This window comes from Athene cunicularia (assembly GCF_003259725.1).
Source record: "Athene cunicularia isolate RWA chromosome 2 unlocalized genomic scaffold, athCun1 chr2_part1, whole genome shotgun sequence".
Lineage (NCBI taxonomy): Eukaryota > Metazoa > Chordata > Aves > Strigiformes > Strigidae > Athene > Athene cunicularia.
The window spans coordinates 26,056,403-26,068,773 of record NW_020799095.1 but is presented as its reverse complement, the minus strand read 5'-3'; the positions used below and the strand labels follow the sequence as shown (position 1 = coordinate 26,068,773).

At 40.5% G+C, this 12,371-nt stretch overlaps 1 protein-coding gene across 2 annotated transcripts in view; it reads right to left on the bottom strand.

The window, feature by feature from the left end:
* Positions 1-608: 608 nt before the first annotated feature.
* SLC25A13 (solute carrier family 25 member 13) overlaps positions 609-12,371 on the bottom strand; it is a 98,062-nt gene continuing 86,299 nt past the window's right edge. For both annotated transcript variants that reach the window (XM_026842113.1, XM_026842112.1), the window contains exons 15-18: positions 6,688-6,826; positions 2,870-3,028; positions 2,700-2,790; positions 609-1,825 (exon numbers count right to left, since the gene is read on the bottom strand). In XM_026842113.1, the coding sequence (XP_026697914.1) occupies positions 1,636-1,825; positions 2,700-2,790; positions 2,870-3,028; positions 6,688-6,826 (579 nt within the window). In that variant the 3' untranslated portion in view covers positions 609-1,635. The remainder of the gene's footprint in view (positions 1,826-2,699; positions 2,791-2,869; positions 3,029-6,687; positions 6,827-12,371) is intronic.

Below are 12,371 nucleotides of genomic sequence, written 5' to 3'. Positions count from 1 at the left end.
CAGATGCTACTCCTGCCATGACTTCATTTCACTGGTAACTTCAAAATGCAAATCAGTCCAAGAGAATAATTTTCATGATGACACAAACACAAATACAATAATAGAGCAATTTCCATTTTGGTATTTCCACAAGTTATAGTACAGCAATGTGATAGTGCATACCTAGCTCATTCTTCTTCAAAGATACTGAATCTGTGCATTCCCTCAGTTTACAGTCAACGCTGAAGGCACCCACTCCCCACCCCAAGAAGTCAAGCAAGACCAAATTCTTCCTGGTCTTAAGAGAAGTATCACAGATGACACCCAACAGTACCGTCAACTGATTGGATAGTCACACTGCTCATATCACATTAACCTACCCCCAAAAGTGAAGGTCAAAATATCAAAGCTTACTCCAGTCCTTGTTTTTGGCTAAGAAAAAATTTCTTTTTTCCAGTGACATCTACACCAACAGATGCCTTTTCTGCACAGGGGAATTCAGGTTCTCAAACTGCAGGTGTTTTTACATGTCCAAATATTAACTTTATCTTAACCTAACTTTATAACTGAAGTTGAGCAAGACATTTGATGTACTACACTATTTCCGTAACAGAATACCATGTGTGTGACTGTTTGAAAGGTTTATTTCTATCTTCATAAATACATAATTTTCTAGACACTGTGCAAGGCACCAAAAAATTAAGTAAAATCTTTTCTTTTAGAGTATTTTAATCTCTTTTGACTCAATGAAGTAAATAAGAATCTGAAACCACCTATTTGCCAATTACAAGCCAGCAGTTAAGGCAGGTACCATTGATACAGTGCATGAATTTTCTATTGCAGTTATTTAAACAAGCAGTGTTTTACTATAGAAGTGCATATACAAACTGAATTCCAAACACCAGCAACCCAAGATAGGCACCTAGTTATGAAATTTCCTTGTATGTGTAGTAGAATGCCAAAAGTTCTGCCATAAAGTGCAAAGACTATGGACAATAACACTTTCTTTTGAGCATTTTGATACCAGTAACATAATACAACTGCTAAACATTTATAAATGTGGTTTCCATTACAAAAACATGTTCCACATAAAAGCTTCATAATACAATCCAGAAACAGAACTTGTGCGTGTACATATTTTAAAAGTTGAAGCTGTACTGGCATACTTAGGTACCGGGTATATATTTGCTGACCTCTACAGACACACACTAAATTTATAACCAATTTACATGTACAGTCAAAATCATTCCGCTTTGAGCACCGTGATATCCACTGAGTTTTTCCATTTGAGTGACAATGTGCAACATCCGCCCTGGTAATCTGCAACCGAGCATTGCATGTATGATGAGCTGGTTCACAGCTCTCACCCAGCCCTCCCCATAAATGGAACCTAAAATTAGTGTCTTCCCAACACAAGCACATGTCAGATGTGGACAAATACATTCATGGTCCCAAACTTAAAACAACTGGTAAGAATTTCACAGTGATCTGGTTAAGGAAGCACGAAGACAAATGATTATGTTTAGGAAGAAAATTGCCTTAAAACTCAAATGAAGCTAAACTGTTATATGATGAGAAGCTAAAGGAACAAAGTCTTAACCAATTAGAAAAGTGGCTCTTTCCCAACTAATAACAAAAAAACCTACAGCAATAAACTTAGGGTCCTACTGCTGCAGCAGCCTTTGAGGTAGGTGGTGATGGCTTAAACCGAGGTAGGTAAAGTCCAAACTTGTTTTCAATCCCTGCAAAAGTGGCAACTGCCAATTTATAACCACCAACATGGTCAGGGTTAGGAGCAGGGAGCGTGATCCTAGATTTAGGTACTGGCTCTGATCCAGCTGGTTTTCTGCAAAATAATAAAAATAATAAATTAATTTCCATAGAGTAAAACCAGTATTTACAAGAAGCTTCTCCATAAAGTAGGCTGAATGAGACATCTGAGTGTACCTCCCAGTAAGTAAATTTAAGTGCTACAATGTCATGAGAAATACCCTGTTTTAAAACCTTCCAGAACAGTTAGGAGCCTTTATGTTTTGATTGAGTATGGTCAAATCCAGATAAAATTTTTAGAGCATTAATCAAAACTGCAGGAGCAGGGGTTCCTAAGTCTCTGCTACAGTGCACAACCAATCCAGGAACCTAGTAGAGTTGAAGTAATTTTTGTGGTGACTTTCAAGCTACTGTCCCCAGAGTTTTGCAAACGGTCTGCAGCTGCTGCTGGGATCACAGCAATATGCACATCCATCTGTACTGTCAACAAAGATGGAAGGCAGAGCTGAAGCTCCAACAAATAGGTTTTGGACTTGGTGACATCCATAGACTTTTTCTGGACGCCAAATGTCTTGCCTAATCAGGGCCACAGCTCCTCCACGAAACTAATGAGGACTAATGCAGAGCATATCCTGACCTGGCAGGCGTCACATTTCCCCTGCAGTTATATCCCCAGCCCATTATTTAGCCTCTCACTGTCTCTGTTTACACTAACACAGGTCTCCAGCTTGAAACAGTGATATAAAAAATTGTAATATCTTGCTGTAAAATGGGTACTGGCATAGCATCCTAACCTCCACCAGTGTAGTGTGGCTTAAGTAATATTTACAAAGCCTTTGCAATGTGTGCTCCATAATAGCAAGACCCTGACTCTGATATGCTGAGGGGCACCAAGACGTACATAGAAACAAGTGCAGCTTCAGGGTCCCAGGCAGACACCACATACTTACACTCCCCCGAAGTCCACATAAAACCATCTCTGCAGTAGCTCGTAAGTCACCAGAGTTACACCAAACTGAGGAGAAGATCGAAATACACGAGCTTGAAAGAAAAGAAAAGAGTTCCTAAGTGACAAAACCACAATCAGAAATCACTTTGTAATCAAAGCTCCTTTACACACCTCCTGCTCCTTTCCACAGAGCCTTTGGACCTTCCTCTCGAAGAATCTTTGCAAAACAGTCTACAACGCCGCTGTAGGTGGTCTGTCCTGCCCGGGCTGCCACCTGTAGCCGTGTTTTGATGACATCCGCAGGGGTTACCAGAGAGGCTGCAGGCATACCTAAGCAACACAAAAATCATTGGGTGGGGATCACTCATTTGTCACATATGCTACACACCTCACTTACCCAGAGGTAACCGTGCCTTGCGTCCTTGTACCAGGAGAATCCAGCCACAGTTGATTTAAGTAGAAGCTGGAAAGGAAAACTAGCAACAAGAGGCAGTCGTGGATGTGGCTTCACCCAGAGACCTTCTCCTAGAGGAACAACCATATCACATGCTTCCCGCCGAGCTGGGAGGCATGGGTTGGATTTTTCAGCACTAACCAGAAACTTGCATAGTTAATAAACACAAAGTTTTTGGAGGTGAGATCGATCTTTCCTTTTCACGCCTCTCTGTGGTTCCTGGCATTCTGGTTGCACACTGTGCTAGAACAGCCTGTACATGCACACTCCCCCCATGCAGCAATGGTACTGAGAACCAGATAATGCCCTGCATGCTCAGTAAAGCATGAGATCTAAGGTTTAAAAAAAGGGTCATTCTTCTCATTAGGCATGGCAGACTGCTCAGCTGCAAAGCCACAGCTGACATCCTCAGCAGAACATTTGGAGGAAGATTTAAATTTACCCTGACAGATAATCAACTGAAAGAAAAAAACCCCACCAAATTACCAATGGGTGGTATTTCTAAAATAATTTCTATCCAAACTGGGGCTGCCCATGTTTAATTTTTTTTTTTTTTTTAAAGGGCAAAAAAAGCACTGAGACTGGACCCAAAAGACACTGTCTCTTATGGTTTTATACTTTTCCATTCTGCATCTGTTCCAAACCAGCTTGGTCATATGTAGATGCATAAATCTCCTTTGCTTTTTTTTTTTTAGGCTTAATAATTCTGTAACAACTTTTGTCCAAACCAGCATGGTCTGGCTTCAAGCACCAGAGCACCCTTCATGTAGACTGTTCTGAGAGATGTAAGCGTGTGCGTATCACCAAAATAAGAACTCCTCTTCCCCTCCCAGACCCCACAAAATAACGCACACAGTGAACTTGAACAGTGGTCAGTCTGGCAGGCAAGTGCTAAAACCCAGTAAAGATTTCTGAACTCCAGAAATGTTGAAATTCCTCTTTGCTTAGCCTTACCCACACCAGGATATTGGTTGAGTCTTCAATTTAACGCTGGACTTTTGTCCTTCAAAAGCCAACCAATGTTTTCAAGGAAAACCAAAAGATATACTTAGAAACAATTCTGCTTACTGCCCATTGACTTCCACCTCCTTATTCCTCATCCCTTATTACTGAGGATATTTTGCAGTTAAAGATGTTTTTAATCCTGTTTTTAGGAGCTATGGGTATAGGACAAAAATTTACAGGTCGCTGTTTGGAAGCTTACAATGAAAATGAGACAAATGGCACAGCAGGAGCTGACATTAAAAAAGAGGAGTGAGGGGAGCAGAAGAAAGTTCATAGAGGTTATAAGCAGATGGAGCAAATTAAGAGGGGTCCTGTAGCTGATAATGGAATCACCTCCTCAGAAAATGCTGTGGCACAATAGGTTGAGACATCTGGTGAACAGTGAAAACCAGAAGCAGATCAAGATAGAGGACATGCATGTGTGCCTGACAACACAAAAGGGAAGAAAATATACCCAGCACAAGCAATACCCATTGGCAAAAGACGCAGGTGAGCACCTGAACATCCCAGCACCACGGGCTGTGGAAAGGTGGAATTTCTCACACCCAAACAGAGCTCATGCACATGTCTGAAGTCCGATGGCCAGGTGAGATCCCCGGCCAGAGAAGAGACATCAGCCCAGAGACTGAGCCAGCTTTTCAGAGGTGGTGGGGTTTATGTTTTGTCTTCCCCTTGACTTTCTTGTGGCAAATGAGAGTGGACACAAATGCACCCACCACGCTTTACTTCTAGCAAATAAAAGAAATTCCTTGGTTTTGTAAACAGTACGGCGAGTGTTGCATCTTTAACACTGTAATTTGCTCATGAGAGTTAACCTAGGACCGGATTCACAGGAAGCAGTGGATAAAATTCACATTATAGCTAGTTTGGTAAGCGTATCAGCAACAATAAAGACTGCTTCTGTGCCTGAACTTCAAAGGGACGGTTATCTCAGTCTGCAATCACCTGACAATGGCTAGAAAGAGAAAAATAGGAAAATCTAAGAAATGACTTGGCTTAAAAATGCCAGCTTATGTTTCAAGTCTGTAAATACGATCTAAAGTTCAAAAATTGTTTTTGTTCCATTAAAACAGGTGAGAAATAAGCTGGCTGTAAGATCCTGTTGGGTATTTGGAAGCTGGCTCTGGTTTGGGGTGGGGGAGGGTAGGGGACAAGGGGGCTTTAAGCATCAGTCGTTTGAACACAGCTGGTTTTCCTAGTGTCAGGTCAACCCCCCCAGAGTATGAGCTACTGAATACAGAGCTATATGCTTCAATAAGACAACATAAATGACCTTAGCTATATCCTAAGACCAGATACTGGCTATAAAATGTTCCTGCTCCTCAAGATACATAGCCCCATGTATAACCCTGACCAAGAACAGTTTCCCTAGGGAGAATCAAGCTTAAATTCAAGTGAGAAAACACAGCTAAACCACTATCCATACTGGATTCATGCCACTCCATCATTTTTCTCACCCGGCATGTCACAGCAGCCTGTCAGAGGCCATACTGGAGGAAGAACTCAGCACCAGATCGGAGAGACCAAGCAGCTCCTGATGAACACAATGGAAATACCTGCTGATATGAGCCCTCCTGCTTGCTACTCACCCCCCAAAGGTTCTGTTGCACAATTTTCAAGCCCCTTTCTTTCCTGAAGGGAAAACCATAGACATAGCAAGAGCAGGACTCTCAAGCTGCCCTCTATAGTAGGCAGCTACCAAACAGTTGTCACCTTTGGGTGTAGAAGCTGGATGCCGTGCCAGGGACCAGCTACACAGCTGATGCAAAGGCCAGCTGAGGCTACAAAGCATGTCTCACACTCGGGCACACTCAAGTTAAATACATCTGTGACAAGTTAAACATGATTTGGCTCTCCTATATGCTGTGTAACAAACTAAAACAAGCAAGAGCTCAAGATGACACTGAGCACCTCTGTCATATTTGGGTACACTAAGAATCAGCAACCTGTGGAACAGCAGAAAGGTTTTCAAGCTTTTCCATTTTGTTTAATATTAAAAAAAATAATAAGGGTAAAATCCTCATGAAATCAAGTAATTGCATAGGATATTATGGGCAGCACGTAAATATCATCATGTTACGTCACTGTGTTTGAAGAGCTGTACTACTAGAATGGCTTTCGGACTCCATATACCAAAATTCAAAATTCTTTTGATCATAAAGAATTTCAAAAATGCCATGATTTTATTTATAAACTATTTCAATAAAACTTTACCAGTCAGTCAGACACAGCCAAAACCAGCACAGTAATTTCACAAGGAATGATGATATATGATAACAAAACATCAGCACTTAAATCTTTCCCTTTCTTTTACCTCCTGAACATGATGATTATACCAGGAACTTACAGTATCTTTACTTTTAACAGCAACTAACTCTACAGCATAGTAGTTTTCTGTTATTTGGGCATGAGGTTGCAAAATGCAGTACAGCTGCATATAGTTCTTTTGAGCTTTTCAAAGTTCTCACTGCCATGACTATCGCACTGCAGGTGCAATACAGTCCAATGAAAAAGAAATTTGGGCACTTACCAGCTATTGATCCAGCCAAGAGCAGATTTCCAGGGCTAACTCTCCCATCTTCATTTGCAAATGAAGCTTTCAAATGAGCGTAACAGGGGAAGTAAATCGCAGAGAATGGGATGTCACGCAAAAAACATGCCTTAGCACCCTGTGTTAAAAAAGAGAACAAGATTTGAGAATGAGCAAATTTAATATGATGAACTATGAATATAAGAGAACAGAGCAACACTGTATTTTTGTTTTGTTGTTTCCCTCTAAAAAATTTTGAGATCCATGTATTTCACCCCGCTGAGCAGTGTCTGTGTATTGTTTCTTGGTTCAGTAGTTTCTGTCATTGCATTTATCTTGTCTGCTTGTTCTCTCTCACTCCCTAGTACTGTAGTTATTTGCTGGTAATGGAGAAAATGTCATGTGTTGGAGTAAACTCTGATAAGACCCTTGCAGAATTTTAAATAGTTGATATTGTCACCATCTACCTGTAGTGGGAGTTTAGGATGTGTCTGAAGTAGATTGAACCACAGGACAAGTCTGCCTCCTCTCATTCCCACTTATAATAAATACTTCAGGGAAAACAGTGCCCAGCCCATGCATCTATGCAAGACACTGTAATTGATAATACAACATATATCAAGGGAAAGAGGGAAAGAAACAATAGTAGGGCCATAACACTAACACTTTCACAGAAGAGTAACAGGATTATTTACTTATGATTTTTAAAGTTCAAGTTATCTGGGATACAGTTTGTTTCAAATAAGTTTCAGGTCTTGCTGTTAAATTTGCCTTGCTATCAATTTGTTTAAGTGGTACAAACAGCCAACGAAGTTACCAATAATACAGCTGGTTTCAAATCTAAGAGGGTGGCAAACAGGCCAGAAAAGTTTTGAGGTAGCAACATGCAATCAACTGTTTTCCAAGTAGGGGGGAAAGCAAAAAAAACCCACAAAACTCTAGGGAAGGTCAACGACAATAAAATACCAAATATCCATGCTCCAACAGCAAAAGGGACTTGCAATGTGCCTTTCCTCAACACAGAGATGCAGAGGACACAAGAGTCTGAACACACCAAGACTGAGACCAGCAGGAATGCACAAACAGGTGATGGCTTTGGAAAATGGGTAACATCTTTCAAGCTTGAGAAAGAGATGGTTCATGGATGAGCCTAAGCCTCTTCTCTTTGAAGCAAGGGTGGAGTCGTAGTGAAACTGCTTGAGGTTCATCCATGAGCCCTCCTGGGGTGCCCTTGTTACTGTACTTCTCTTGTGTACAGGTCTACCGGGGCATGGCTCAGTGCCAGATGTTTCACAGAAGACATGCTAATATTCACAGAATTTAATTAAATCTAAGGATATTCCTGGACATATCTGTAAGCTCAGCTTGTACTATAACAGCAGTTAAAATATAGTGCTTTTCCAAGCTGGATACCGGTTACCAAGCAAAGACACAAGAGCTGCAAGGTGTCAGAAAAACTGAAAAGTCGCCTTTCAGCAAAGCAAGGCAGGGGCAGGATGTGTGACGGGAAAACCAGGTCCTGCGAGCCAGTTCACAGGAGATGCTAATAAGAGCAGTCTGCAGTCAGAGAATGCCTCTAAGAAAACAAAGATTTACCTAAAAAAGAGCCACTAGATCTTCTAGTCAGACTCTCTGTGTGTCACAGACTCAGTTACCGAACGTGGTGAGTACAACGTGCTCTGCTCCAACCCCAGCTGCTTTCCACCACACTTTCTCAGCTTCTTTCTTGACACTTTCAGACTGAGAACTGACTGCTTCCCTCAACAGACCATTCGGAGGTTAATGACTCCTGCTGTTCAGACCCTTTGCCTTGTTGCTTAACATAAATCTGATTTATGCTGCCAGTCGCTGGTTCTCAATGCCATAAAGGAACTTGCAGCACTGCCAGAGTCCACTGTTTGACTGCCCTGAATGGGGTTATCAGCCATAGAACAAAGCAATGCTAAGCTAGAGTCTCCTCTCAAAATTACCTGCAAAGCCCATACAAACTTTTCCTTGAAGGCACAGAGAAGGTGAATCTTTTGCATTCACCAGAGACACAAGAATTCTGGCCTCTCGTGTGCAACAGGAGCCTGTTTTACAGTTTACGTTTAATCTTCACATAAAAAGAAAAGGACTAGAGTTTTACCAAGTTCTGTATAAAACCCCAACTTTTAATGATCAAATATCTGCACTGTATTTACCCCACAGAAAAATTATGAAAGTCACTAAAAAAACATTCACAGACCAAAATGGTTTCTTCAAAGATTTATTTTTAGAGCATGCTTTTCCTCAGAACAAATCTCACTGCCTTTGCCCTCGGGGCACATTACTTTTATTTTCTTTGCAATGTTGTCATTAAACACTGCACACATTTTTTCCTCCACATTTTTTTCATACTGAAATATCTCAACATAGTTAAAATAACTTACGGAAATCAATAAAGTCCAAATGCAAGCAACTCTTAACTCAACCAAAGCTGCTAATATTCCCCCACCTCTTCATTAAAAGGCTCCTTTTCACAGGCAGAAACGGCATATTGTTAATATCACTAATAATATACGTAGGTACGCAGAGAGGGAGGGATGTCCATCAACTCAGCTCAGTGTAAACAAAACCTGGATCAAAACTTGGATCCACTTTAATAATAACCCAGCTTGGCTCCGGTCCAGCATCGCAACAGTCTAAAGTTTCCCCCCATCGTTCTGTTTAAAGTCTGGGAAAGCATGTTTAAAAGCAGGCCTCATTTAACTTCAAGTTAATCATCCGCAACCAGCCTAGGCCAATTAGGAAGGCTTAGGGAGATTGGCCACAGTATCTTGAAAAGCAAAAGAAACATTTATTTTACTTCTTGCACCTTTTTGATGTGGACAACGTGCTGAAAGCCAAAAGGAGTTTTAATCAATCCCCAGAAAGCTGTAAGGATCATCCGCCCAAGTTTATTCTGGCAGCCAAGGTGCAGACCTGCCAGGCATGAAATTGTTGGGAGATCCTGCACACCATGACATGCGCCTCCCTCACACAACAGCCAGTTGGCTCCCATCTTCAATCTCTTTAATAACCTTAAAGCTCTTAATCTCGGATAGTATCTCACTGAATAAACCAGCAGAGGAAAAAAAACCCTGATTGTCAAAGATTCAGATAAATAAGCCCAAATCAGTGCTGGGGCAGGTTCTTTAGCATGCTAATTCCTGCTTATACCAGCTCTACCTGCAAATAAGGCTCTAAACAAACTATTTCTACTACAAGGAGAGGGTAATTATACTGACAAAGGCACCTCTGTGTCGGGTTGGGCAGAAGGAGCCGGCAGGTCTGGGAGACGCAGGCTTAACCTAGTCTCCTGCAGTGAATGCACATTGTCTAGTGCAGGGGGAAAAATGCCAGACTGGGGGAACCTAGCAGCATTCAAGACAACAGTGGTGCACCTTGTCTGAGAGGGTTATTTAATGCTTCTGGCACCTGTACTTACAGCCACCCCCTCTTTTTCTCCTTTACAGGTTTAGAATTTATTTGGCATGTATAATTGTTATTTTGATCCTATAGCTACAAACAATAGGCAGCATGTCATTTCTTGATCATTTTGCATTCTTCTTGGGCTTTACTACAGACTTAACCCTTTGGAATTGGAGCCCTAACAGCACCGAACAGGTTTTGTAACAGTCAGTCAAATATTACTGGCATTTGCTTTCAAGGGCTGTAATTTTTTCTACTGTAAAATTACATCGCCTTAGAAGCCGCTATAGGTTTTTATTCACAAGTATGTATACCAACCAAAATATGAAACTGATTTAGCACAACAAGTAAGAGGAATAAAATGCTGATTTAAAATGCTGTGCCAGCAATTCAGTTTCAGTTTGCAGACAGAAACTGTAGCACTTCTTAGTTGGAAGGGCTATTTTTTTGTTATTTCAAATAAATCTCTGAAGAGCAGGTTCTCACATATGAGAACACAGCCACAAATAGGCACAGTGGAGGCAAATTAATGTAACTTAAAACTTTTACTACTCTGTTTCGTATGTTTATCGTCCTGCTGTAAACCCACAACTTCAAGAGGTGAAATAAATCAGCTGTTATCAAAGCAACCAACTGTGAGCTTGGTACACATCCTGTCACCTGAGATTACACTTTCTTGTTCAACACAACAGAAGCCCGTTTATGAAGTTGTTAAATAAAAAAATTTTAAAAAAAGAGAAGATACTTTTGGAACTTTTTCTGACTAGTTTTGGAAATGCAAACTGTGTTGGCGCTATCAGCCAAAGCACAGATCTGAGCTAAATACTTTCTAGTAACTGTAATCATTAACATTACCACAACCAACGTATCCTTTCCTCAGAGAATCATTTACTACCATATTATTTACTGTCTTCTTGGGATCACAGAATAACTTTGTTGTGCAAAATTATGGAGTGGCGCTGTCTGTTATGCTGTAAAGCACTATTCAGAATGATTATTTATAAAAAGAGTAATTAAACATTTTATGGCAGATATTATATGGATATGAGTTACTATGATGTACAAAATAAGTAGGTGCACTTACAGTGTGTACTTACACGAGCACTTTAAAGATGTGTTTCAAAACCGATAGAATATACATTCAACTGACTTTAACGAGACTTTATCCATATTACTGTGTAAGACAGGCCAAAGACAGAAAATATATTAGCTAATCTTGTACGATTACTTCAATATTCAACCATGACCAGAAATAAAATAAAATCTATTAAAAATACTGAAAATCAGAAATGTATTCTTGCCCATTTCTGCCAACACAAATGATATTTTTGCGTGAGGCTAAATGATATTTTCCCCAACTGGGATATGTTGTCTCTATATTTTTTAAGAATAGCTGTCATCTACAGAACATCTGTAGCTAAAGAAGAATTTACTAGTCCTAAGCTTCCATGCCCTGTTGCTTTCACAGCAACAATTACTGGCACAAAGAAGACAAATAGAGGAAACAAATTCCTTCTGCAAAAGTGCTCTTATGTGCCTCCCCGAAGGAGCAGCTGGGTTTTGAGAAGTACAATGTTTTAAAATACTTATTTACACAAGAAGTTCAGAATTTTAGACAAAGGCAGAAAAAAAATATTTGCTTTCTAGCTTTAAAGAACTACAGTGGTTCAACCCAGCAGTTAGCCTAATGAGCTCTCTGTGTGTCAAATCTTTTTATTGCTGGAATTAACATGCATTTTTATTTCTAACTGCATATCATTCAGAATTGCGAGTATCTGAACACCCAGTGAAGCTGCAGTGAGTCTGGGAGGAAGCTTTGACTTTAAGTTGTTGTACTACTATGATGAACTGAAAAAGGTTTTTCCAGACCTACTGGTCTTTACTTCTTCAGCAAGGAAAGGAGAGGCAACCTAAATGATCTGACCTGGACCTCTATGCACCATGATAGCAATTTTCTCCCAATAAAAACTTTCAGAGTTACAAATGTACACCAAGATAATACTGATCTTCAAGGAGAGTCTCCTCAAAGCAGTAGGATGGTCCATTCCACAGTGCAGAAGGATAAGCAACCATGTCAGAAGGCAAGCATGGATGAACAGGGAACTTGTGATTGAGCTCAAATGCAGAAAGCAAAAAAGATGCAGAGGTGGCTATGGGCTGCCCAGGAAAAATACAGAACCACTGCCTGGACATGCAGCAATTGAGTCAAAAAAGACAAGGGTCAGCTAGAGCTGAATCTAGTAAGGGATGGG